The following is a 27,445-nucleotide window of genomic DNA, read 5'->3' as shown; positions in this document are numbered from 1 at the left end:
TTGCACAGTTCAATTTATTGACTCAATACCTTTGTATATCCGTTTATAGGATCATGTTGAATTGTTGTCTGGCTATTACATTCTTAGTGGATTTTTATTGGAAATAGCAGCAGATTTTAATTCACAAGGTGGCACACATTCATCAAATATAGTTAGGGGGAAGGGGAGGATTTTGCAATTAAAATGGCAAAACTAGTCCACTACCCGAGCGGAAAAACTCAATGGCATCCTAATGCACCTCGTCAGCACACCTCAACTCGTGTGCATTTCAGAACGCCATGCCCTGAAAAATGAAAAGTCTGGTGTAATGTGTGGCATTAGTCTATTCAAAATGAATGGGCTATCTTAACACAATGCACACTGCTGCATGCAATACTGAAGGTTAAATGTTGTACCAAGCAGGTGCAAAGAAGACCATAAGCTGGGAGAAGCTACTCATATCCCTCTGCTGCCTATAGACACATTCCTAGAGGCAAGGTATGAAAACTGACTAGGACACAAATAAACTATAGTGGGTGTCTGCTTCATGCTAAGGGAAACCTGTACTGCCATTTCTAACATCTCATTCTGAAAATACTAGATACCCATCAATGACTTCAATACTTTCTAAGTCACTTATTTTGACTTTCTAAGTCACGTTCCTAAAAATAAAAACATTCTTGCCCCGGGTCTATGGCTGTAAACGTAATGAATCCAGAGACAGCCAGCATTTTCAGGAGGTTGGCTATGGTGGCCTCCAACTTTGTTATGTCTCCAGAGGCCTGAACGATCTGTGGTAAACCAACCTTTCCCTCTCCTGCAGCTGCCTGTCTCCTGTCCAGTCACAAGTATATCCCCTCCCCTCAGCCCACGTTAATTCGGTGAAACCTGTGTTTTAATGATCCTCATTTACCAAGTCTTAAACCGCATTCCAATGGGATACTAGAAGCATTTGGTCCGCATAATAGTCAAATAGATTTCATATAAAAATAAACATGTATGTTATGTATAAAATAACATATAAGCTTTTTATTATTATTAGGTCAAATTGCACAATACAAACAGGCCTGTTTCTTTTTAGAGTAATACTGTTATGTGAGGATTTCGGATGTCATTTACATTTCCAATCTGTGAAAATGATAAAGAAACGGCAAGAGATGATCGGTCACATGACATACATTTCGTTTCTCGTGTCTTTCTGTCCCAACAGGCATGTCCTATGAAAGTTAAAATAAAGGCTAAATCATACACTTTATAAAAAATGGCCAAAAATACATTTTGCTTATAGATGAAATTACCGCTGTGTAGAGCATCATGTAACACGATTACAAATTTTATTTACAAAACCCCTATGTTCAGATGAATTATTGTACAAAGGTAATAAATAAGAACCTTATTGTACCTTATTTAAAAAAAAAAAACACTAGGAGGGCCGTTTAGCGTTCAGTCACAGTAGTTAAAATGTTATTTCTGTAGATGAACAGTGTAGCTGATGAACCGATATTCGAGAAGCTGTCGTCCAATGCAAAGTGCAAAGAAAAAAATGGCTTTCCAGCTGGAGGCAGGCGGTATTGGATGGCCCTGCGGTAACATCATCTTACAGATCCAAAATATGAGAGGACAATCTTTTCTCATCTTTAGAAAGAAATATTCACAAAAATACACGGTGATATTTACACTATAATACCAAACCTCTTCAGAAAAATCATAGCACCCAAAATACTCTGCAACCTCAGTCTGCTCCTGCAATCTGGATTTTTGTTGTCAACCGAGAACTGGGCTCCCTGCTTGATCAGAGATGCAAATGCTGACGTGGCAGCCAAAGCTGCCGTCAAGGCTCTTAAGATTGTTAGCTTGGAGAACCTGAAATAAGTGGGCGGCTGAATTGCTTTTCTCTTGCCTGGAGAGCAGAAACGGCTTCTATACAAATTACCGCTGTGAAATCATAATCATTGAAAGGCTGAACACCACAATATTCATGCCCAGAGGAAGGATTATCATTTCACTTTCACACCGGGTGGGGACTTGTTATCCGGATTTGTAGTAGAGACCTTTTATGCTGCACTTCAAACATATCAGAAGCATATTTATCCTCTTTAGCAGCTCGGTTCCACGATCCGGGAGCAATGAATTCCTCAAACACATTGAAGAGTTCTCATTAGGAAGAATAAAAAAAGGATTGGGGGGCGAGGAAAGGTGTAGAAAGAAAAAACAAAACAAATATAAGGCTTCAAATATCTTAGTGATGGTTTCTTGGAAACCACTGAAAATAAGTTGCCTCACACCCATTAGAAGTGTCAGTTGTGTAACCAGCCGCTTGTGACTGACTGTGTCGGTAATACTGCTGTGATTTCAGTCTGCAGAGCTTGCTGCTTATTAAGAAATAATGCAATCGTAGCTCCCTTCCTGGAAGGCCTCCTCTTGCTCCAGTCTAGACACATTCTCCTCGTGCCTGCTGACATTACAGCTGCCCGGGTCACTTTGAGGGCTGGTGCTGTGGCTGGTTGAGCTGCGGCTCTCCTCCGCCCTGGGGCTGGGTTGTTCTGTGACCTTTGAGATGACTATGGGCTGAAACACTTCAGGCTGCACTTGTTCCACTGTTGCTTCCCTCAGTTTCTGCAGCTGAGGTTTTATGATATTTAAGAATGGCTTATATCCAGGGCTGAAAGGGAACATAAACATAGATAAGGACCGGCTTACCAATATAACTTCATTATGTACAGAATGAATGGCGCCTAACCTTTCCTCGCTATCTGTCCCTAAAAAATTATATAAAATTCATTTCAGTACAGCGCTGCATGACGGAATAAATGTCAGTCAAAGTACCGCAGCGCTGAATACTGAAAAATGGCCTGGATGGGAAGGGGGTTTAACACCGCGGACTTCAAGTGGTTAATCGTTGTTCCATGTCCTGCAGCTGGACCAGGAGGGTGAACAATACCATACTGCAGAATTATAATAGGATGGGCCTGAGTCTCTGCAAGTTTAACCAGAGGATACTATATAGTGCAGTGCAGCCTTTCTCAACCTTTTTTCCCATGAAGGAATCCTTAAAATGTTTTCAGGTCTCGGGGAACCCCAGTAAAAATGATATATCTACAGCTAATGGTACAGTTACTCGATCAGTAGGTTATGGAAAGTGTTCAAATACGATAACCCGAATGTGCTAATATTATACAATTATATCTTGATACATTTAGAGGGTAACACTTCTTATAGTGCTTGCAGCTATTCAGGGATTGGCACAAGGTGCTATTTGTCTTTCATAGAAAGTTTTAAATCAAGAATGGGGTGTACCTAAACCCTCAGATGACAAAATAATCTAATCATGAAATGAAACAAATAATAACAAATGGCCATGAAAAGGAAAACAGACAGCAAAAATTGCAGTGACCGCTTACACTGGTGGTCAGTATATAAAAGAGATCAGTCTGCCCCTCCTCTATCTACTCATGCAGCCTTTGGAAGTACCCCAGGGTTCCACAGAACCCTGGTTGAGAGAAGCTGGTTTAGTACCTTGGTGAAAAACTTGTACACTTGGCAGGTCGGCATTGCCTCTGCATTTTTAAGGTAGCACTGTGGGGTTGACGAGACTGTCAATTTAAAGTATATCTAAACCCCAAACTTAGCAGTACAGAATGGTTCAAACCAGTCTGGTTTTTCCAGTGATCTGTGTTCCATTGAGAGATTTAACTTCACTTCCTGTCCCGTAGACACAAAAGGATGCGAGAGGAAATCTCTAAAGTGAGGGAAACCCCTCTTCAACAGTTGTCACTGGAACAAGTGCCGTTAGGATAAATGGAGAGGGTAAATTGTCTTAGTGGGGAGGCACACAGTAATAAAGTGACAGAAGTTCTAGCCCAGCGGTGGCGAACCTATGGCACGCGTGCCAGAGTGGGCACGTGGGGCCCCCTCTGCTGGCACGCAAGCCCAGGTCTGCATTACCAAAGGGACGCAGCGATAGCGGTCCCAATCCAATTAATTTTGTTATACAGTAGTTCCCTCTCTCCACCGCTGAACTGACAACAGAAGTCTATTTTACCATTTTCGGCTGCCGCGGAGGAACACGGAGAGCTGTGGCAGCCGACAATTAAGTCTTCAAAGCCTGTATTCATTAAATACAAAGCCTGCCGTGATTGGCTCGGCGGAAGACGGAGGACACAGCGGGGATCGTGGACAAGGTAAGAGACTGTATTCCCTATTGTGGCTCGGGGTTACCGCTTATGGTACTGAAAATTAACCCCGAGCCACACTTCGGAATACCGCCAAGGAGGTTAGTAAGTGCATTTAAACATTATTTTGGGCTATACTCTCGTATCTTATATGACGAGTATAGCCCAAAACCTATATTTTTTACACAAAAAGTGGGGGGTCGTCTTATACGCCGAGTCGTCTTATACGCTGGCAAATACGGTAATAACTAATAGTAATTTCTGTCCCGGCTGCAGGGGGTGATTATTATTGCTGCATGGGTTTTTTTTATTTATTAACTCCTGCCTAAAAACAATTCTCCCCCAGGCAGCGATAATAATTGCCCCCCTTCCCCACAGCAATAGTAAATTATTATTTCTGCGGGGAAGACTAGGTTTCTAGTTATGCCTCTGCTATGTAGTGCTGACTTTCATTATAATGTATTGCTGGGACTTGTAGTCCCGCATAGCTGGTGGTATTCTGCATTGCTGTATGATAGTTATACAGCAATGCAGAATAGCCCCCCAGAGAGCCCAAACAGACCACCTGAGAGCCCACCTGAAAACCCTTATAGGCCACCCGAGAGCCGCACAGCCCCCCAGAGAGCCCATACATACCACCTGAGGGACCACAGAGCCCACCCAAAAGCCATAAATCGACTGTCTGAGAGCTGCACAGCTCCTCTGAGAGCCTGTACAGACCACCAGAAACCCCACAGAGCCCACCTGAGAGCCGCACATCCCCCTGAGAGCCAGTACAGACCACTTCAGAACTGTAGAGCCCACCTAAGAGTATCCAGGTCTAATTGAAGGGTTGGCACTTTGAGATACACAAGTTGGTTTAGTGATCCAGTTTGGGCACTCCGGCTCAAAAAGGTTCGCCATCACTGTTCTAGCCCAATCACCAATCAATACAAAACATAACACTAATTGCCTTTAGATACTATTTAAAATAAAATGTTGCAATTATGTAGTGAAAACAGCCAACAGTCATCCTCAGTTTAGAGATTGAAAGGAAGGAAGAAACTACCAGTGTTATGGACCACTCCTTCCTCAGCTAAGTACTTGTTACACAAAAATGAATGATAAACAATCTGGGAAGTTGGGGTACGGTTTTAGAAAAAAGAAACATGTCCAGTTTTTTTCCCCCTGTGGAACCATGTAAAAAGACTTGTGGTGACGGCAGATATATTCCATGACCTGTGCACATTCACAAAACAGTTGTTGGTGTATAACCAAAGCCCACATGTTCTACAGTTGTTTACAAAAGTCTCCCCTGGAAGCCACAACTTTCTACTCACCAGTCAGTTGTGGCCCAAGTGTCCACCGCATGAAGCCCGGTAAGTATACCCTGCAGCATCTCTTCTGCAACCTCAGGGCATTGCATAAGATTTAAAACCTGGTTAATGATGGATGATTCCCGCAATAAAAGACCAATGACCACACACCACTCCAAGCATCCCGCTTCCATGAATACATGAAGTAAGTAGCTGCAGAAATGTACAACCAAAAGTTTGTATATTACAAAACAAACACCACACTTAATACATGCACAGTTACTCTTATGTGCAAGTCATTGAGCAAAGCTTAAAGCCAAATACCTTGTAAGTGATATAATCTAAAACAAAAAATCCTGTCATCATTCTGTTACTACTGTACATTGAATGATTGCTCAATTTGCAGGTATTTTTAGAGTGCACAGTGTAAAAATAAAAAGGATTCTGAAGAGTCGTCATAGGCAGAAACCTATTTTCCTGTTGGCACACTTTTCATATATACCAGGTTCTCTCCTCTACACTTCTAGTAGAATAGAGGATGTGGCTGGACATCAGGGCTGAATATGTACATAGTGCTCCCTTCATCCAAATGTCTTGCACCTATGACATCTCAGTAAACATGTTGTATACTCAAGATATAAACTTTTAAAAAAACTATAGGATTAAGCATTATTCCTTTTTAGTCTCAATGAAGGGAATTTATCAACGCTGGAGCAGACAAAATCTGGAGCAGCTGTGCATGGCAACCAATCAGCTTCTCTCTTTCATTTTCAAATCTTAAATGAGCAAACTGAAGATAGAAGCTGATTGGTTACCCTGGGCAACTGCTCCAGAGTTTGTCTGCTCCAGTTCTGATACATTTCTCTCAATGTCTTTTGTATTTTATAGTGCAAGCATTATTTCTACTTTCCAAATCAAATATGCCCTCCTCTCCTGTATACAGCAAGCAAACCAAATTGGTAATACTTATTGTTAATACGTTTCACTGTAAATTCATTACACTCAACAATGAAATTATTAGGTACCCCACCAACTGATACACAGGGAAGGCCCAATCACAAACTAATAATCTAGCCTTTAAATTGGGGTTGTTGGGCTGAATTAAATAATTTCCAGATCAACCTTTTCAAGGAATGATACCTTAGATTGTGGGTGAGAATCCAAGGGAAGGCAAGACTTACTCATGGAATTATTCATGGAACATTCTTTATCTTTGCATCTTCCTTCCCTCTAGAACATCACAGACAATCTAAATTTGCCCTGCAGCCCCAGTACTACAAAGTTGCTGCTTACCGTATCTGAACTTGTGATTTGTGAGGTCCCTTATTGGCCAGTTCCATTGAAATGTGTTCAAGCTCTGACTGGGTCAGACTTAAGGTGGAAAAGTTCTCATCAACCATGGTCCAATCCCCATCCACCATAGAGCTTGTTTCCGTTAGGTCAGTTGCAGATCCAATGCTACATTCATCTCCTGCAGATCATACATTTGGGTCAGAATAGTGTGTTATAATGAGATAAACAGATCTCCAGTCCACTAGAATACCATGTCATCAAATCTGCTAAATATAAGTGTAGGTCTCTCAGACTTACACTTGTATTATAAAGTAATGGCTTACAATAGTTTATTCACACCAAAACACTAAGGGCAACCTTTGGACTACCTTGGAGAAGTCCATGGCAGGCAGTTATCTGGTCAATCGTCTCCTAGACTTTTCATCTACCATCACTTCGAAAAATTTAGGACCATCAGAACAGAGGGATCTTGGCCCCAACCAAATCTCCTTTGTCCCCTTATGGGAGGCTTCCACTGGTTTTCACCAGGAGAAGATTTCTCTTTCTTTAGAAACTGAAGAGTAGATAGGAACACCAAATGTTACAAGTGTGCTTCTTGCGACTCTACACCAAAACTTGGGAGAATTTCCTATGGGGAACTGGACACATTTTCATTCTAAAATCTGAGTTGTAAAGTAGCCACCGCTCCAAACTCACTCCCATGATGGACTACAATCTTGTATTGAGATTGTAGTCCATCACAGAAGTGAGCTTGGAGTGATGGCTACTTTACAACACACACAGGGACCATGGGGAACAAAAGTAGCCCCCCTCCAGAAGGAAGGACAGTGTCAGCACCAATTCAGAGATGATTGGAGGATGTACAGCTGACTGATACACAAATAAGAGACATTTTTGTTAATAGTTAAAAGGTACTTGAATGCAGTTTTAAGATTCAATGCCTGAGTTTACTATCAAGTTAAGTACCCAAAACACTGAACAGCTTCAAAAAAAGGTACTGAGAGTATGTTTATTTCACTGGCCTCTTATTTTGCGCTTGCTTCATCGTAGAACGTTTAATGATATTGTCCTTCAAACATTTCTCCCCCAAGCCTGAAGATGTTATAAGAGTCCCTAGCTTTTCAAAGGCAGACAATAATTTCATTTACTGATGTCTTATAAACATGCCTTACACAAATGGTGTGCACAAACACAAATATTCTCTCCAATTTATTTGGTTCCCTTGTTAATTTACACTACAAAATATGATAGTATCTGAAAAGGTGCACCCACCTTTATTTATCAATGGAGAAAGGAAAGCATCCTGGGTGTGAGGACTGTGAGAAGAGGCAGTGTCCATCTCTCTCTGGTTGGTCCCAATGCTACCCATCCAACTGTGACTTCGTGGGGCACTAGGAACACCACTGTCCATATCCATGTTTAAGAAGTTTTCCGCAGACTGGGACTTAAGAAACTGATCGCCAATCACTGTAAAGTAGCAACATACCAGGTTTTACTAAACACATAAGAATATTTTCACACAAAGGATTTTATATACACATTTAGAAGCTCATATTTTTGGCATTTTCATTCCTACACAGATTTTCATACAACAGTGACCATAAATACACTAGTGAGAGTACTTGGTGAAACTCTAAAATCAAATACGTCTACTACATCCACCAGGACATAAAGTCACAAAAGCACACAAGGAGCATACCTGTCGGGGCGTGGCCGGGATGTGAGACTGAGCAGACGTGTCTTATACCTGTCCGGAACTTGCCATTCTTAAGTGGAGAGCTGATAGAGGAGGCTGGGATAACAGGAAATGGCCACAGGAAATCCTTGTGTAGCGTCTTCAAGGCAGTGACAAAGTCTTCCACCCGGGCAGCCCGTGTTCGCTCTTTGCATAGCCAGCCTATTAACTCAAAGCCCAGCTGAGCAGAGAAGGAGCCAAGGTCCTTGAGTCTGATTTCCTCCAGTAGTCTTCGGGCGTGCCGCCACAGCATCATGTCGATGTACATGTTCTCTGCACAGTCACTGTCTTTACTCCACCTAAACAAAGAACAAACAGGCTGTGATACAAACTGACCATCCATAAATAGGCTTTACTATACCCAAAGAAGAGACATGAGCTGCTTCAAAAGCATGCAGCTTTAATCAACAACGTTCATAGACAGAACCACCTGAAACTTCATTTTTATGTTTCCAACAATGGCTAACACAGTACTACATTTTGCTGCAATCCATTAAAAACAGAGTTTGTCTCACCTTCCACTCCAGGCAAATGACAAATTAACCCTTGCAGTGGGGCTACCCCCGCACTGCAAGGGTTAAGTGCTTGCTTTGGTGTAGAGATGAAAATAAAGAAGATTTACTCACCTGAAACTGTCCTACCTGGTTGCTAGACGTGTCCCAGAAGCCTTTTCTCCCCCAGGCTCTGGCATTCTAATGACCCGTGAGTCATCACGTCTAATACAGTTCATTAGACATGGGAACACTGAGGGACATTTGACTGCCGCAGGGGGAGGGCGAGAGAGGCGGCGGGGAGCGGTCTAATAGGCAGGATCGGTTAAGTATATCTTTTTTTTTGTGGACCCTAGACTAAAATAAGCACTTAACCCTTACCATTGCAGTGCAGTGGTACATTTGTCATTTGCCTATAGTTGTTCTTTAAGTACATTTACATTACATAGTGTGGGATTAAGGTCATCCATCTGTTTGGCTTTTATATGAATGCATTATATTTAAGAAACCCTTTAAAAAATACTATTTGATTTAATCCACCCTTACAACATAACCCAATGCAATTTCAGGAAAACAATAAAAAAATATAATAAACTGTTTATGGGTTCTTTACACCTCTAATAGTCAGGCACATGTGGAGGCCTCTGACTATAGTCACATGTAGTTACTCCTCCTCAAAATACCTTGGTGACCAGAATGGAGCTGTATATATGAAGAGTAGTTCTAGCTAGTCATTTCACCTGCCCTTTGTAATCAGAGTAGTCTGAAAGAGTTCTGACTGAATGCAGAATCAAAGAAACTCCAAACATTTTACCAACAAAGTAACATACCGTGTTTCCCCGAAAATAAGACACTGTCTTATATTTTTCTAGGCTCAAAAAAACACACTAGGTCTTATTTTCGGGGTAGGTCTTAATTATTTTTTTATGTACAACAATCCACACTTATTTATATACAACAGTCTACATGTATTCATGTACACAAATATGGTGATCAGTGGTGCCGTACCTTTCCAAGAGCAATTTGCTAACCAATCGCTGGCCAGAATGAGCGAAGCGCACTTTCACTATCGATTCCTCACAGGCAGAGTGCATTTGGTATCACTCCGCCTGTGACAGGAGTTGGCATTGGCTTATGCGGCTCTGCTCCCTCCAGTGCCGCCTTGCTTCCTCTATATCTGGCTTCGTTGGCACCGCTGAATTCTCTCCCGCAGCTCTTCAAGTTCCATCTTATGCCACCACCAGCCCTGGGAATGGTCACAGCTAGGTCTTATTTTCGGGGTAGGTCTTATATTTTAGCAATTCCCAAAAATAGTACTAGGTCTTATTTTCAGGGTAGGTCTTATTTTCGGGAAACAGGGTACTATGGGGGGGGCATAGTAACCAATCAGCTTCTCTCTTAGGTTTGCTCACTTAAGCTTTGAAAATGAAGCTGATTGGTTGCCCTGGGCAACTGCTCCAGTTTTGTTAAATCCCCCTCTGTATGTATTTTTTTGTTTGTTTCTTTGTTCCTGCCTGAAAGACTGTTAGATGACAATATTGAAATATGCCAATAACTGTGACACTTGTTGTTTCCAGTAGTATGAGAAATGCAGATATATATAAGAATTATTTCATCCACCTAACCCTGGCTCCAGTAAAATGTCAGCCAGCCAAGAGATCCCTCTGTGTCACAGAAAAGACATTGATGGCATTACTTGGGAACCTCAGGGAATAGTGGGAGCTTCCCAAGTCATACGGTTGTAAAAACATTATTTTTTTTATTTGAATTAATTTCAGATCAGCTTTACCGTTTGCCTGCTGGGCCAGATGGCATGCTCAGTGCTTTCTGGAGGTTAATTTTTCCCACAGCAAGATTCTCAGCACCCTGTGACAAACTTATGCTGCGATTTCGAAAGAATTCAAACCCACCAGAAGAACTGGGCTCCTGGGTGAAAATGGAAAAAAAAAGGTCAGTTTTCAACCATACCTGCAAATATTTGAACATAGCTCTATAGATCATTGTAACAGGGAATATATTATTCTGTCATTAAGACATGCTTCAGTTTCTACACGTTTTATCTCTAGTCCCAAGGTATATCTGGGTACCCTATATAGAGTACATGGGGAAAACCCCCAATGCTTCTATATGTAAAAGGACTTCCTTTTAGTTTGTCTTTGGCCTATTCTATTCTACTGGTGAACCAGGAAGTGAGAAGCATCTAGTCAAGTCATATAATGTACATTTGCATAGTTATTTATCTAACAAATAGTACTGGCTATGAATGGAATTTGTTCCCGACGCCAAAGCCGCACATACAAACAGTATTACTGTAAAAGTTAATGTGGGGGGGAAAATGTGCAAAAATAAAAATTATTCACTACAGGACATGGAACCAATGTGGAGGTACCTCAAACTTTTAGCAGTTTATTACTCTTTATCAAAGGGGTGTTTGGTGGTGCAGGCACTGGTAAGTATATTCCTTCTTTACAGGATTCAACTGAGTCACTTTAAGGGCTCATGACGACAGGCACTGTTTTCCTGTATTTGACATGCATTTGGAATGCACATCAAATCCTGTAGACTTCAATTGAGCATTACATATGGCAGTTCAGAGGATGCGTTTGACCTGCTTTTTTCTTCAGCCACAGCATGTTCTACTGAGGAATAGCAGACACAGCTTTTGAATAGAGTGCCAGTCGCCATGAGCCCTAGGAGATAAAGCAGGCTATACTAAGCCCCCGTTCTACGCTTGACGAACGCTCTACAAAACGCTCAAACATCTAAATCCCATTGTATTCAATGGGTCTGGTTCACACCTTGGCGTATTTCAGCCCGTCCCTAACACGCTACAAAACGGCCCACGCCTGAAAAGGTACATGTACTACTTTGGGCCGTTTTTGTTGTGCGTTTCCATTGGGATACAGCCAAGTAGCCCTCGGAAAAGCGCGTTTGTCGCACGCTTTTTTTTACCGCGAAACGCGGTAAAAAACGCACGACAACCGCGCATATGCAATACGCCTAGGTGTGAACCAGGGCTTAGTGTCACAGCTGTACAGTTTCCTTGGTAAAATGTCTCTACGAGGCTGGCCTTATCTGGGCAGCTAATAATCATCAGGATTGTTCTGTCCGTCATTTTGTAATGCAGAACATAACACACACACACACTATTGCCAAAAGTATTGGGACGCCCGCCTTTACACGCACATGAACTGTCATGGCATCCCAGTCTTAGTCCGTAGGGCTCAATATTGAGTTGGCCCACTCTTTGCCGCTATAACAGCTTCAACTCTTCAGGGAAGGCGTCCACAAGGTTTAGGAGTGTGCCTATAGGAATGTTTGACCGTTCTTCCAGAAGAGCATTTGTGAGGTCAGGTACGGATGTTGCACGAGAAGGCCTGGCTCACAGTCTCCGCTCTAATTCATCCCAAAGGTGTTCTATCGGGTTGAGTTCAGGACTCTGTGCAGGCCAATCAAGTTCCTCCACCCCAAACTCGCTCATCCATGTCTTTATGGACCTTGCTTTGTACACTGGTGCGCAGTCATGTTGGAACAGGAAGGGGCCATCCCCAAACTGTTCCCACAAAGTTGGGAGCATGAAATGGCCCAAAATGTCTTGGTATGCTGATGCCTTAAGAGTTCCCTTCACTGGAACTAAGGGGCGAAGCCCAACCCCTGAAAAACAACCCCACACCATAATCCCCCCTCCACCAAACTTTAAACTTGGCACAATGCAGTCAGGCAAGTACCGTTCTCCTGGCAACCGCCAAACCCAGACATGTCCATCGGATTGCCAGACAGAGAAGAGTGATTCGTCACTCCAGAGAATGCGTCTCCACTACTCTAGAGTCCAGTGGTGGCGTGCTTTACACCACTGCATCCGACACTTTGCATTGCACTTGGTGATGTAAGGCTTGGATGCAGCTGCTCGGCCATGGAAACTCATTCCATGAAGCTCTCCACGCACTGTTGTTGTGCCAATCTGAAGGCCACACGAAGTTTGGAGGTCTGTAGCTATTGATTCTGCAGACAGTTGGAGACTTCTGCGCACTGTGTGCTTCAGCATGCGCTGACCCCTCTCTGTCCTTTTACGTGGCCCAGTTGCTTCCACTTTGTTATAATACCACTAACAGGTGACAGCGGAATATTTAGTAGCAAGGAAATGCACCGATGGACTTATTGCACAGGTGGCAACCTATCACGGTACCACGCATGAATTCACTGAGCTCCTGAGAGCGACCCATTCTTTCACAAATGTTTGTAGAAGCAGTCTGCATGCCTAGGATGTTGATTTTATACACCTGGGCCATGGAGGTGATTGGAACACCTGAATCCAATGATTTGGAGCGGTGTCCCAATACTTTTGACAATAGAGAGTGAGTGTGTATGTGAGTGTGTATGTGAGTGATTCGTGCAAAAAAAAAAAATAAGACACTGTCTTATTTTCGGGGAAACACGGTATATTTATATTTGAAGAGGATTTCCTGAAGATACAGAAATGTATTATTAAGTTAGAGCTATGCAAAGAATGATAACAACAGTAACCTGTGAAGTCGGAGTAGCAGGAGGAGTTTCACATTCCCCTGAGCCTATGGCTTTCAGAAATCGTATCATATGCCTGCAGAGATCCCACTTCCCTTGCTCCAGCGCAGTGTTAAACAGAAGGGTAGCATGCTGTCTGCTCACTGCTGCTGCCTCCATATTCTGCAAGCAAAACAGACATGTCAGTGAAGATGAGTGATTTAAAAAGGGCAAGAACACACTGGCAAATGCTATTACTTCAATCTCACTACTGTTAGCAATACTGAAATTGGTTGCAATAATTACAATTATATGGGATACATTGCTACACAAATGGAATAACTAAATAGTGTAAATTAGGCAAATAGCATGTAGTAGCAATGAAAGGAAAATCTATTTTATGGACATTACCATCACGTGTGTGCAATTACTACTACATGACGCTTGTGTAACTTGAGCTACTAAAATGAACCCATGTGTTCTTTCCCATGGCACGTCATCATACAGGATGGGCTCATTACATAAACACAACTTAGTCTTGGGAGAACGTTTGCTCTCGCTGCCAGGAGATGAGCTGGGACCAGGAAGAAGAATAGAGACAACCTTTCATTGGAGACTGCAACTTCAAATCATTAGTTTTCTGCTAAGTGGAACAAGTCTAAAAAATACAGTAAAAATATTCTAATTGCACACTGAATCTCTTTTTTTTTAAATTCAAACCATACAGTACCAATATATGTCCAAATTAACATATTACACACAAGAGTTGTCTAAGCCAACCAACTGGAAGCACGCTACTTATGTTCTACTTATATCTGAAAGGTCAAGCTGGTTGCACTTTTGCAGCCAAATTGGGATAAAGCCTATTTTATGTTTGTTACATGTTCTCATTCACATCACATAAGCGGAAAAAAAAATATTTAAAAAATGCTGCTTGCAGTTTAAATTGTTTTTGCTTGGGTTAAGTCTTCTTGGCTTCTTAAGGGTTAAAATCTCTACTTGCTTCTCCTTTGTAATTTTAGGATGGGGGGTTTCCATTGTATGTTAATGAGAGAAACACAATAATCAAATCTCAGTCCCAAGTCTTTCTATAAGGACTCTGTGCATGTGCTAGAAAAATCCTGGACTCAGCCATGTTGCCTGCTGCAACAAAACATCTAAAAAGGTAAGAAATACTTTTTTTTTTTCGGTATGCTGTGGGAATATATACACACAAACATTTCTAGGGTTTCCTAAAATTTGACTGCAAAAGTGAAAATACACTTTAATATAAAGATATGGTATTCATATGTAAGGACATATAAAGTTTATATTCAACATTCATACCTACTAACAAAAACGACTGTCTTTAGAACAGGCACACAAGTTCACACAGCATAAAAGGACAGATTAGTTAGAATTCAATTAAGCCCTCCAAAAAATCTTGACAAACAAGGGATAAGGCAGTAAGTTGGCATCACAGTGCTGCAAGGATGTTGGTAACACTGTACTAACATACTGCACACTTGAGACAGAATCTCCCAGCTTGGAATAAAGTCTAATTCCAGTTTTTGTTTTTTTGTACTTTAGAACCTTTGTCAGGATTTTACTGTCCATACTGAAAAGTCGTCCCATAACTTCCTGTTTTAGTTACACTACGTGGAAGGAAACGTGGACTAACTTTCTGTCCCAGTAAACAGAAGCAAGAAAAATCTCTGTAACAGGGACACAGGCAGCTATAAAAACTCGACAAAGGCTCTAACCCTTTCCAGCACGGACCTCTTTTACGACCAACTATTCTCAGAGCATTTAAAGTATATCTAAATCCCATTTTTTTTCTCATATTGGATAGAGTAGGCAAGGGCTTAAACTGCTGTCCACTTTTATTTCACCATTTATAGAATAGGGGTAGCCAAACTTCAGCCCTCTAAAATGTGGTGAAACCACAAATCCCATGAGGCACTGCAAGACGCTGACAACCACAGACATTGACATCCAGAGGCAGATGCATAATGGTACTGTATTTGTAGTTTCAACACAACGGGAGGGCCAAAGTTTGGTTACTCCCGTTTCAGGAGATTTCTATCAAATTCCTGTCCTGTAGACTCAACAGGAAGGAAGAGGATATTGTTCCAATGTGAAGGAAATCTTCTCTTAAAAAGCTGTAATAGGAAAAGGTGCCCCTATTGGAAGATTTCAACAGTTGTTCTAGTCCCTCACCACCCCTCAAAAAAATTGCCTTTAGTTATACTTTAAAGCATAAAAGTGAAAACGAATAAATACACCAAAGAAATGAAAACAGAATCACAAAGAAGAGGGTAAAATACTTATGTAGCTCAAAACAATCTAAACATTTCTGAGGCGATAGCTTTATACCCAAATTATAGTTAAAAAAAGACCCTATTATGATTTTTTTTTTAACTTGTAAATGGTGATGAAAATGACATAGAAGGCTACCTGGAGGATAATGAGATATGAGGCAGCTGTGTCAAGGTCCTCAGCCATTAGGCACTCCTCAAACAAGTCTTTAGGGTTACCCACAGCAGCAAAAAGATAGTTCCAAAGGGCATACTCTGTCTTGCGTGCGCAATGAACAACAGTCTGCAAAAAGAGGGGGAATTCTGTGATGAACTTGGCCACTGTGGGAAGCAGCGGGTCGGGAATAGGCTCCCGTGAGGTAGCTTCTTCTTCCAATACTTCATGGAGCATGAGCTCTAGCACGTGTGGGAAGTAAGGTAAAGAGGCACATGAATGGGCTAAGAGCAAAGCTTGCTCTCCTAAGTTCCTGACTAAGAGCTGTCGTAGGATATGGTGGAGGTAGATCTGTGAGGTCCTCTCTACGATACAATAGGGGAACTGAACCTCCAAATGCTCAGCAGGAGAGCTAAGGTTGTTCAAACAGTCATAAGCAACAGTCTCATTGATGGCCCCCAGTACCAGGGCATCTTCAAACAAAACAGCCAGTGGGTAGATGTTGATGTGGAAAGGCAGCATTATCCGTTTGGACAGGAAGGAATGTGGTTTGCGATTGTCTCTGGGAAACAAGGGAAGCCAAACTTTCATGCCTGCTCCACCACAGCTGAGCCAGAGAGCCTCCAGAAGATGGCGCTTTTGCTTGTTCACTCTACAGGTGCTCCATACATTTTCCACAGACTGAGCCAGGACCACTGGAGCACAAAATGGCAGCTGAAAAGAACACACAGGGACAATAAATACATACAATTAATAATTGTATGAGGTAGCTTAAACTTCATTCATCTAAGTAGGATATTGGCACTGCACCTAGAAAAAGTATGGCTGACAGGAGAGAAGTACAAGGACTGACCTCATCCTGAAAATGGTAGTTACCAGACCCTCATGCTGACCCTTTGGCACATCTCAGGTCAATGACCCAGAACAGGATCATGTCAGGAAGGTTAGAGAAAAGTCTGCATTCCTTTTCTGGATCGGTGACCTAATGCTACTGGAGGAAGAGAATCAGCATCACAGACAGAACACTAAGCTGAAATGTGAAAATGGCTTAAGAGAGTTATCAGTTAAAGAAAAGGTCTCCAGCAGATATGTATTCATGCCACCTTTCCCCCATTTCTGTTCTCAAATTTGTAAAATGACAGAACACAAATAGTAGTATTCTGAAGTGTCCCTAGAATGAGCTAAACCAACTTAAAGCGCACACATACTGTAAATCTGCTTTCTATGCTGAATTTCTAAGTAACAAACCTCCTGTAGGGGGTGCTAGACACATACATTTCCTCTTACATAAGACGGCTCCCCATTACATACCAGCTTTTTCTGTTGGGATGCAGCATCTTTTTCCCGAATCTGAGGACCTGAGCGATCTCTCTGCAACATTATTAGCTGCCCAGCTAGGTTCAACATTATGCTTTCTGCATCACACGCCTGAAATAGAAAAAGAAAAACCAGATCATTCTATAAATAGCGTTATTCTGTATTGACTCAAAATCAAATGTAACTGAAGCCAATTTTTGGGGGGTTTTGGATAAAGTGGAGAGGAATTGGAACACATTTCAGGTTTTTATTACTGTGGGTGTCCCTGTTAAGCTGCCCATACACCTTACGAACATTGGCCAATTTTCGTATGTGATCTTGCTTTCGTCCAATATTCGTACGGTTGATGGGCAGTGTACAACTGCGAATACTGTACAATCGATCGACTAACCAGCAGGTTAGAAAACTTTGGTCGATCGTATGATTTTCGCAAGGTTGGTGGCGTTTCCGTATGTCAAATTTCGTACGATTTACACTGCTCCCGTGCAGACGAAAATACGTGCGGTCGATTACCGGAATTTGTCCAGGTGCTTTCTTTTAATTACTGCTGATTCAACCTTGTGATAATCGGTGCAGGATGGGGCCGACTTACGAAAATCGTACAGCGGTATGATTGGACGAAAAGTTTCGTCAGATGATTGCAAGGTGTATGGGCAACTTTAGGGAGATTCCCCCTATCTATTTGTCCTGGTGACCGTTATCACTGAAACTGAAAGAAAATCCCACATTTTGGGTTGTCATCAGAACAGGAATAGATGGGAAATCCCCCAATGGGGACACTAATTCTGGTGACCTTACTGACAACCATCAACTAATAATCTACGACTTACAGTTAAGCCTGGACTGTGACAGTAGCAGTCAAAGGCTGTTTGCTGTGAGCAACATAAAAGTATACTCTCCTGAATCTGGAAACATCAGCGATTAAAAAGGATTCCCCATGCACAGTTCAGCAAATATAAAATAGTCCATTACACTAATTGCTGTAATTAGCAATGTAACAAAGAGAGAATGGATAATTATAAAAGAGACACAAACTGAATTGTTACTTATAGCACCATACCTGTTGAGACATTTTTAACGAGATACCGGTCTCTGTTCTCACTGAAGTTAAGGTGACTGACACTACAAGAGACGGGTGAGGTATGTACCGAGACATGGACACCTCCTGCAGGACTTGTAAACACACTGAAGGATGTGGCCTGCAGAAGAAAAGATGAACAGATATGCAAGAGGGTATCACACAAATGGACACAGGAAACACAAAAAACACAAAATATAGGTTTTATTACTGTTTAAAAGAAAATATAATTTTATCAAGCAAAGTAAACAATTTACAAAAGATTTAGATTAGAAATGCATTCCATGCACCCCATGCAAGCATAGCAATCTCTAGCAACTGGTCCTCATGATACAGTATACCATACAATAGTACTCCATGTGTATGAACAGCGGCTCATGATAGCACTTTACCAGGCTAAAACAATGGTTTTCTCTTACACGATGCATAAGCACAACTTTGATACCTAAATTCTTCAGAAATATAATAAAATGTCATGTTTTTCTATAAAAGCCTCCTTGCTACCTAGGTGCTCCCAGGCAGAGAGAATGATGATTAGGAAACAGAATAAAAGATGTCTGTAAGCCGATTTATAAAACCCCTAAACACTTTACAAAGCTGAACCCTAGTTTTAACCAATCCTTTTGTTATTCAGAACTATACATATTCGCTTTACCAGTTTATTTTATCTATCAAGGAAATCTCTGTGCTTGAGTTCCTGGGTCTGTACACCTGCCAGGGCCTATATAAATGATGTCACCAAACACCTAAAACTCCAGGTAGAAAAGAAGAGTTGAAAATTAGGGCAGTGAGAAATTGATGATATTGGTGTATCCAGGACCCCATTTGTCTGCCCATTCAAACCAGCAGCTGCACTACAACACAACACATGGCTGGTGCTGGTGCGATGATTGTGATGCATCACACCGTTTACTTTTTTTTATTGTTGCAACTTTATTCAAATGTCACAAGTGACATTTCATTAAATTCTAAGGGCACAGCCCAATGCTATTGTATCGCGTTGCACTTTGCTGTGTTGAAAAAAAGTACTGCATGCCGTAACCTTTCCTCAGTGCACACCATCACAATGCGGTGGTGTGAACTGAGCCCATCCTCAACAAGGCAATTTGCCTTGTTTTGTGATGTGACTGTACTGGAAAGAACAGCGCCAATTCATCCAGTCTGAATGGGCCCAACGGGTGACTACTGTCCCAGTAGTATCTTGCATATTAAAATGTAACAAAACTAGTTTACTCGATGGTCATCGCTGATCCCAATAGATTACCAAAGTCTATTGGCTGGCTTGGAAATAGTGCCTGTAGAGCTATTGATGCTTTTCAGTTTGAGTTAAAAAGCGTGTAGTGTAGATGGGATTTTTAACTGCAAGTTAAAGCATAGCTGAATGGAAATTCTCTCTAAGCCAAATGTAAGAGAAACCGATAGCCATCTGTACTCACCCTTCAGATCTTCTTTCAATACTGTAGAGACAGATAGAGCAGTCTGCTCGAAAAAGGATCATCATATTTCTGAACACACTGAGAAGGAGAGTCTCCAGCTGCACTTTGGTCACGTGTGCAAAGGCATTGTCCAAGTTGGAAGTACGAAGATAGGCCCGAAGCTTAAAAGAAAAACCCAAAAAAGTGTTAAACCTTTTTATATTTTGTAGGGAGATAAAAAGTATAACAGCATATGCTCTTTCAATTTCAGAACCCTCATTTACTTTAAAAAGCTGTATGCTCCTAAAATGAAATAATCTTATGCAACATATAAGGAATATGAGCAAAAATATTTTCTCAACCCATTTTCTCACCTCTTCCTGATGATCATTTATATTGTAACATGCTAGAACTATGAAATCATTCCACCAAGCAAGACCTCCTGTCACTGTCATGTTCTGCTCCTAAAGAAGAATAAATAAAATCAGAAGAGACAAATCATTCCAATTCATTTATTGGGTTCAACTGTGTTGCAGTAAAATGTGCAATGAATAAAAGGGAAGAGGGGGGAAAAAAGAAAGGAAAAGGAAGGAAAGAAAGAAAGAAAAGCAAGGGCAATGGAGAGAAGGAAGGAAGGAGTGAAGGGAAAGGAAAGGGAGGGAGAAAGGAAGAAGGGAAACTGAGGAAGGAAGGAGGGAAGGAGGGAAGGGGGAGGCAGGGGAAATGTGGGGAGGAAGACGAGGAAGAAAATTACAGACTTGCCTGTGTAATATTTCCAAACAGCTTCCATTTTTTGGTGACCAAAGAATAATGTGCAAATCCAAATTTTCCAACAACAGCAACATTTTGCCCAGCCTTGTCTATGGCAGAATACTGTAAAAGAAAGAGGCTTACTTAAAGTTGAGTTTCAGGCTAAGTGAAAAAAATACAGGCTTCAATGAGAGTTTGTCAGCATACAAGAATAGATCATGTTATTTGCTTAACTCTACATAGTATGTCATTGGCAGCGGGCCTGTTTAAACAGATTCTCGGCGGCTGACTTTACAATCAAAGCGATTCTGGCAGCTCGGCTGCCGCCAGATAGCTTCAACGGGCCGGTAAAGTTTCCCGAGCTCCATTGCCCCTCCTGTGGGCCCGGAACCGTCATGTCTGATGCCGGAGGGAAGCTGGGGAGGAGAGCAGCGAACTTCCGTTCAACGATCTCCTTCCTGTTGTATGGGACCAGGAGCGATGCACATTACATCACTTCAGGTCCCTGAACTGTCATTGCTGGGCTCCTGAAGCCGAGCAATAAGCTATTGAAGTGAGATCTGCACTTCAATAGCTTATTTCAAGTGGAACAGTTTTAAAAAAGAAAATTAAATAAAATGTAAAAACAATAAAATATATTTGTTTAAAGTCCCCTGCCCCCACGGGCATTTTCACGTAAACACATTGGGTGCGCCTACGTACGAAAATGACAATCGCGCTACACATGTTGGGTATCGCCGCACATGCCAGAGTAAGAGCAATAATTCTAGGGCCAATATTTATGTGCATCTCTAAACTGATGACGTGTGGGGTCTATTAAAGCATTGTCTATGGACTTTTTGGGGTACTGAATTTTGTTCACGGATGCACACAATTTTTAACCTGGGCATGTTGGATATCTATTTACTCGTTGTAACCTCATCTTTTATATTTTACAAAACAAATTAGTATTACATTGTGCTTTGGGGCAATACATTGTGCTTTGGGGCACTTTTCACTACATTTCTGGGTTTGATAAAGAGTTGAGCTAATATTGTGCAACATACAAATTTGTAACTGCCACCATTTTATATCAGCAGGGTTGTGGCTTTCAGAAAATATATAATGTTTGGGGGGTTCAAGTCATTTTCAGACCTAAAATGTGGAATATAATGTGTGCAAAAAATGAAAAAAGGCCTTGGCAGCAAAAGGGTCCTTGTGGGGTTAAAGTGGATCTGAACCTAAAAAAATTCTACCTGTCCTGAAAATAGTGCGCTTCCTGACATGCAAGTGTTCATAGGCACTTCTGTGCTTACAGCTTCATAACTGTGAATTGCTGCCTGTGACTGTTAGTCTCCTGAGATTTGGTTGTGCCACTACTACGCTCACTGTTCTTGTAGGAGACGAGGCTGTAACCAAGGACTGCATGCATCGCCCTGTCTGCTTTATTCATTATGTGGACCTGACTTTTCTAATGCTCTTCTGCTGTTCCTTGATTATTCCTCCATACATTAAATCAGCAGTCATCAGTGGGCAGCTTTGACATGAGGGAGCAAAGCCCTGCAGCCTGGCTACCTCCTCACAGAGTCTCAATGCAGAACAAGACATGGTAGGCTAGGAATAGAAAACAAGTCCAGTTGCAGGGAAATCACAGGCATACAATACGGGCCTTCCAACCGACTAACCAGCAATCAAAAAAAAAAAGCACACACTAAAGGTAAAACCTTACTAATATAAAAACTTCCTCTTTACCAACCCCTGCATGTCCCAACATATGGCACCGACACAACGCAAGTTAGGAGTTGTAGTATGAAAGCAGTTACATAGTTAGCATGTGGTAAATAATCGGCTGCAGTCTATTCACTGCTCCATTCTTGTAGTAAGTCAGTATTTGTACTATTTAGGCTATTTTCCTGTTAGTTTTGGTACTATTGGGCACCAATGTTCAGCTATAAAATTAAAATACTTTCATAGAGGTGATTGTGTAACAAATGGTTTTATGTTGCTGCTCGTCCTATAAAATGTCATTAACCCCTTCATGACTGAGCTTGTTTTTAGTTTCTGTTCGTAAATGACTGACACACTTTTGACATTTTTGCTGTGTGATTCTTCCACGTCAGTAATATACTTTCTTACAAAGTGCACCCACACATATTATATATTGTTTTTTAGAGGACAGATAGGGCTATATATTTATATCACATATGTGTGTCTAACGCCTCACTTAGGACAAATACAAATTAAAAAAAGAGGAAAAAACGTAAAAAAAAACTTTTTTTCCCAGTTTTGATTTGTAGTATTTTTTTTTAACAAAACCAGCACAGCTAAAAAAAAATGCAATACATACATTCATTTATTTGTCCCTTATTTTTAATTTTTTTACACTTTTCACTATTTTTTTTAATTTATTTACACTTTTCACTTTTTTTATACTGACAAATTTTATTTATTTAATTATATCAGGCAGTCATTGTGAATTAATCTCACTATTACTGCTTGATAAATTAATACATTTTTTTTATTATCAGGCTGCTTCAAACTTCAGAACAGCCGATAATAAGTTAGTGACACTGATCCTGCAGCAGTTCAGGATTCAGCTGTCAGTGAATGTTTCAGAAAACTTAAACATTCTACTTTCAAGAATAGATACATTATGTGTCTAATACATAACATTTTGTATCTATTCTTGAAAGTCAAAAGATAAAAAAAAAAAAAGCCAGTATAGCTTGAGAGAGATATCTCTCGATCTATACGAGCTGTCAGAATGCCGGCAAAAGCCGACATGTGTGTCCGCTTTGCTGTGACTCTCAGACACCCGATATTAAGGTATCGGGTGTCTGAAAAAGGTTAACCCTTTCAGTAATGGATCTCTAGATAGTTAGACATCTATTACTGAAAGGTAACCGCTGATTCTCAGCGGTTAGCAGCCTTCTAGTGCAGCAAATAACTCGTCACGTACAGTGTACGTGACGAGTCATTTGGTCCCTTTGTGGCTGGACGTACAGTGTACGTCTCCCGTAACGAAGGGGTTAAGAATGTGACTGGTAGGTACAGGCAACACAGATATGTTTTTCTTCACAACAGTTTTAACATTAAACTATAGAGATTCTTGAATCTGAAAACGGTTTACTCACCCTAATTGGCCAGTTACTCTCAAGGTAAGTGCTATGGATCTAAAAAGAAAGTGAATAAAAAAAAAAAAGAAGATTGCAACAATAATATTAATAATTTTCTTACAATTAAAAGCAAAATCAATTTATAAAGACTAAAGAAAGGATGGGTGTACTAGGACATGTATAACTTGTGACAACTGGACTCTGCAGACATGAAGTACATAGCGCATCCATTTGTTAGAAGTGACTGTTTTCTGCATGCGGTACATTTTTTACTGGAGAATTCCCTGCATCCATCCGTCAGCCAAATTGGGACTCAAGAGGGGAAGCCTAGAATCTTCTTGTTTATGTTTTTCCCCACTAGCATTCTATCAACCATCTTATCTCTCAATTAGAGTATAACAGTAAATGAGCCGAAGCCTTGTCCCTTTGCTATTTGTGACAACTGGATTTATCAGCTTTACAGACAGGATCAAGGGGAAAGCCATAATCGGTTAAGGGGAATCTGTAGTCTATTTAAACTTGACCCGTTTATAAATTACACGTCAGATGATTTAAGACACATGCCGGTATAAAGAGATATTTATGAAGATCGATAGATCGAGACTTGTAGACTGTTTCTTGCTTGATTCATGTATTCACTTTCATGCGAGTCTAATACCTACCTGCCCCCACTGCATGATGTGGTTCTGAGGAACCAACGCATGTAGCAGCGGAGCAGCTATTCTACACCCCCAGTAGTGTGGAATAGATGCAGTGGCCGGGAGCAGCATTGTGGAGGCACTTCAACACAAGGGTTGCTGGAAAGAAGGCATAGAGCCTATTCTTTTACAGGTTGTCCTATATCAGGGCCATTTTAGGGTCACATAAGAGAGTTTCTTATTTAATGAATGTTTGTAAACATTAATTTAGGAGGGGCAGCTCTAACTGTTTATAATCTTCACAGGCATTCATAGGTTTCCTTCCCATTCATAGGTTTCCTTCCTGTGGTATGGGTCAGAGTAACATCCTTCCTTATGTGGATGTTACTCTGACACATACCACCTACCCAGATATTGTTGCTGACCAAGTACACCCCTTCCTGGAAACCGTATTCCCTGAAGTCAGTGGCCCCTTTCAGCAGGATAATGAGCCCTGCCACACTGTAAAAATGGTTCTAGAATGATTTGAGGAACACAAGTTAGAGGTGTTGACTTGGCCTCCAGATCTCAATCCAATCAAGCATCTGTGGGATGTGCTGGAAAAACAAGTCCAATCCATGGAGGCCCAACCTCACAATATACAGGATTTGAAGGAAGGATCTGCTACTGACGGCTTGGTGCCAGATACCACAGAACACCTTCAGAGATCTACTGGAGTCCATGCCTTGACAGGTCAGGGCTGTTTTGGTGACAAAAGGGGGACCTACGCAATATTAGGTGTGTGGTCACAATGTTATGGCTGAACGGTGTATGTAGAAAATAAATATAAAATAATACTAAGTCAAGAGTGGAGATTTAGATTAATACAAATGCCCAATATTGAGTGGTTCTCTTAAAAAGACTTGAAAACATATTCTCTTGCAAAATATAGTAAAGAAAAATAAAGGCTCAAAATATAGTAAGGAAAAATAAGTATTAAAAGGCAAGTGTAAGGCAAACCGATAGAATTAGAAATAGCAAGTAAATGTACATAAAAATACAGATGTTGAGACACCGTTGTAAAATTGATTTATGAAAAGTAGAGCAGAAGTGGAGCTGTCGGACATATGTAGAAGATTGGACTATTGTGCTGCATGAGCAACAGGTTAACTCGAGCTGCAAAAATCTCTTTCCATGTTTTTAATACATTATTTTATTGTTTTAAATTCTCACTGCAATGTTAAAAAAATAAAAATAAACAGTGGTAGTTACAAAGTATCACCCACTGGCTGTAATCGTCACTTCTATGTTTACTTATTCATAGTGGAAAGATTTCCCTGCAGAGCGTACACTATAGAACAGGCTGGGGCCATTTATCATTTATTTAATGCTGGAGTCATCTGAGACACATCGTCAAATCCTGTTAATCTTCCACATTTAACCTACCAACAGCTTCTGGATTTAAGCATCTTGTAATATAAAAATGAAACACAGCGCATCCAATGCTTACTAGTACAAATATGACAAAGTTTCAGTGTACCCTTTCTCTTCGTTCATTCCTACATTATGCAATGAAAATGAAGGCCAACAAGCCTAGGCCTCAGTTTAAAACATTCATAGAATACAGCTCTGGTACAGATGACATCACTGCCTGCAATGTTATAGCAGCCATTCCACATGTATTTAATGTTTTAATGCATATTTTAGTCTTTCCACTTGTGAAGCAGCTTGTAGTACGCTGTGTTTAACAGTGATTTGTGAGGCAGTCCCTTACACATTCCTTTGACACATAAAAAAATTATTACAAGCCACAGCATGCAATCATTTCGGCTCGAAATAGCATGCAATGTAGATAATCTTACAAAGTGATATGTTAAAGAGTCAAATGTATAAGGGAAAGAATGTCTTCACAGCTTTAAGATGTAAAAGATCACCAAAGAAACTCTTCTATGATATAACTTTTGTAACTCTCCCATCTCCTGAGCTTGGGACACGTTGCAACAGATTAAAGCCCATTACAAGGCCAAAAAAAACAAAAAAAAACAAAAAAAAACCATCCGGCACATTTTATTTTTTTTCTTTCTTACCTTTTGAAGAAAGGCTTGCCTAAATCGTTCAAGATCACATGGTGGCACTGTTTTTAAGTGCAGAGTACCACTATTCCGGCACTGCAGATGTGCCCATGCTGGTTAGTCCCTAACATGTACCCTGGCACTAATGTCACCACTGCAGACTCCTACTCTGAATGCGGAGAGGACCTTGGCCCTGGACAACCATTAGGAAGTGTTCACATTGTGCAGGCATTTATGTGGACAAACAAACAAGGACCCTACCTCCTGTAAACAAAGGAAGAGAGAAGACTCGGGACTGGGGCATCAGGTAATCCATGGGATATGACCATGGGTAGGTAATAAGGGCAATTGGATCTTTTAGGGTTTTTTTGTCATGCCAGCAAACAGTTGCAGGGGGTTTATATTTGTCTGAAGATGGGCTTTAATGTTCTTAGAGTGAAAATACAAGTATACAGCAACATCAAATAAAGAGCACCTATGAATGTAGCTACTGGAGCCTTGGAACTACAAAACAAACCAATTCTGTTTTTTTCTGGATGCCCAAAAATGTATTATTTTAGGAGTGGAGTTAATGAAAAAACAGCTGCATCTTTACCATTGTACATGCCAACTGTTTTTGTTGTGAATACTAAACGGCATGGGGCAATGAGGGTTTGTACAGTAAATGTTGATGTAAATTTCACATGCGATTGTAAACGGCTAGAAAAAAAAAATACAAACACTAACACACAACAACAAAAAATGTTATGTCTGCAGCGATTATAAATCTCAAGAGGCCAAAAAAGTTGATGCTGCAAAAAAGACTCGCACCACAAGCATATAATCTGGTAAAACAATTGGCTTCCCTGTGGTAATAAGTAAATCCCCCTAAACAGAAAATTTTCTAAGTGTGACATAATTCTCTAAACAAAGGACGACGTTACAGCTTTCTTCCTGTGAGAACCAGAACACCGTGAGAAGATTTTGTGAACATGCTGAGAACAATATCTACTCGGCAGATTCATGACACAAGATAGTGTATTCCACCAGCTAATAAACAGTAGACACTAGGCAAAATAAAGGTCACGGATCATAGTCCTATAAAGAAACATTACTTGTCAATACTTAATAAAATCTTCATAACTATTTAACTGTGAATATAGCTCTCCCATATTAGACTCCTTTGGAATTTGGAAAAAAACAACT

General features: G+C 40.9%; 1 protein-coding gene across 2 annotated transcripts in view; it reads right to left on the bottom strand.

Annotated features, from left to right (window-relative positions):
- Nucleotides 1–1,774: 1,774 nt before the first annotated feature.
- The window catches only part of RIC1 (RIC1 homolog, RAB6A GEF complex partner 1), a 90,182-nt gene continuing 64,511 nt past the window's right edge, over nt 1,775–27,445 (bottom strand). The window contains exons 13-26 of one of the 2 annotated variants that reach the window (XM_018560307.1): nt 23,590–23,628; nt 20,489–20,599; nt 20,101–20,190; nt 19,748–19,908; nt 18,294–18,432; nt 17,228–17,344; nt 15,902–16,630; nt 13,490–13,648; nt 10,755–10,891; nt 8,487–8,773; nt 8,012–8,206; nt 6,740–6,917; nt 5,471–5,659; nt 1,775–2,641 (exon numbers count right to left, since the gene is read on the bottom strand). In XM_018560307.1, coding sequence (XP_018415809.1) covers nt 2,356–2,641; nt 5,471–5,659; nt 6,740–6,917; nt 8,012–8,206; nt 8,487–8,773; nt 10,755–10,891; nt 13,490–13,648; nt 15,902–16,630; nt 17,228–17,344; nt 18,294–18,432; nt 19,748–19,908; nt 20,101–20,190; nt 20,489–20,599; nt 23,590–23,628 — 2,817 coding nt within the window. In that variant the 3' untranslated portion in view covers nt 1,775–2,355. The remainder of the gene's footprint in view (nt 2,642–5,470; nt 5,660–6,739; nt 6,918–8,011; nt 8,207–8,486; nt 8,774–10,754; nt 10,892–13,489; nt 13,649–15,901; nt 16,631–17,227; nt 17,345–18,293; nt 18,433–19,747; nt 19,909–20,100; nt 20,191–20,488; nt 20,600–23,589; nt 23,629–27,445) is intronic. The other variant, XM_018560308.1, reaches the window with a different exon arrangement.

The sequence above is a fragment of the Nanorana parkeri genome, unplaced genomic scaffold (assembly GCF_000935625.1).
Source record: "Nanorana parkeri isolate BGI_ZX_2015 unplaced genomic scaffold, ASM93562v1 scaffold447, whole genome shotgun sequence".
Classification (NCBI taxonomy): domain Eukaryota; kingdom Metazoa; phylum Chordata; class Amphibia; order Anura; family Dicroglossidae; genus Nanorana; species Nanorana parkeri.
The sequence above is the reverse complement of the archived record's forward strand: the minus strand, read 5'-3'. Positions and strand labels throughout refer to the sequence as shown.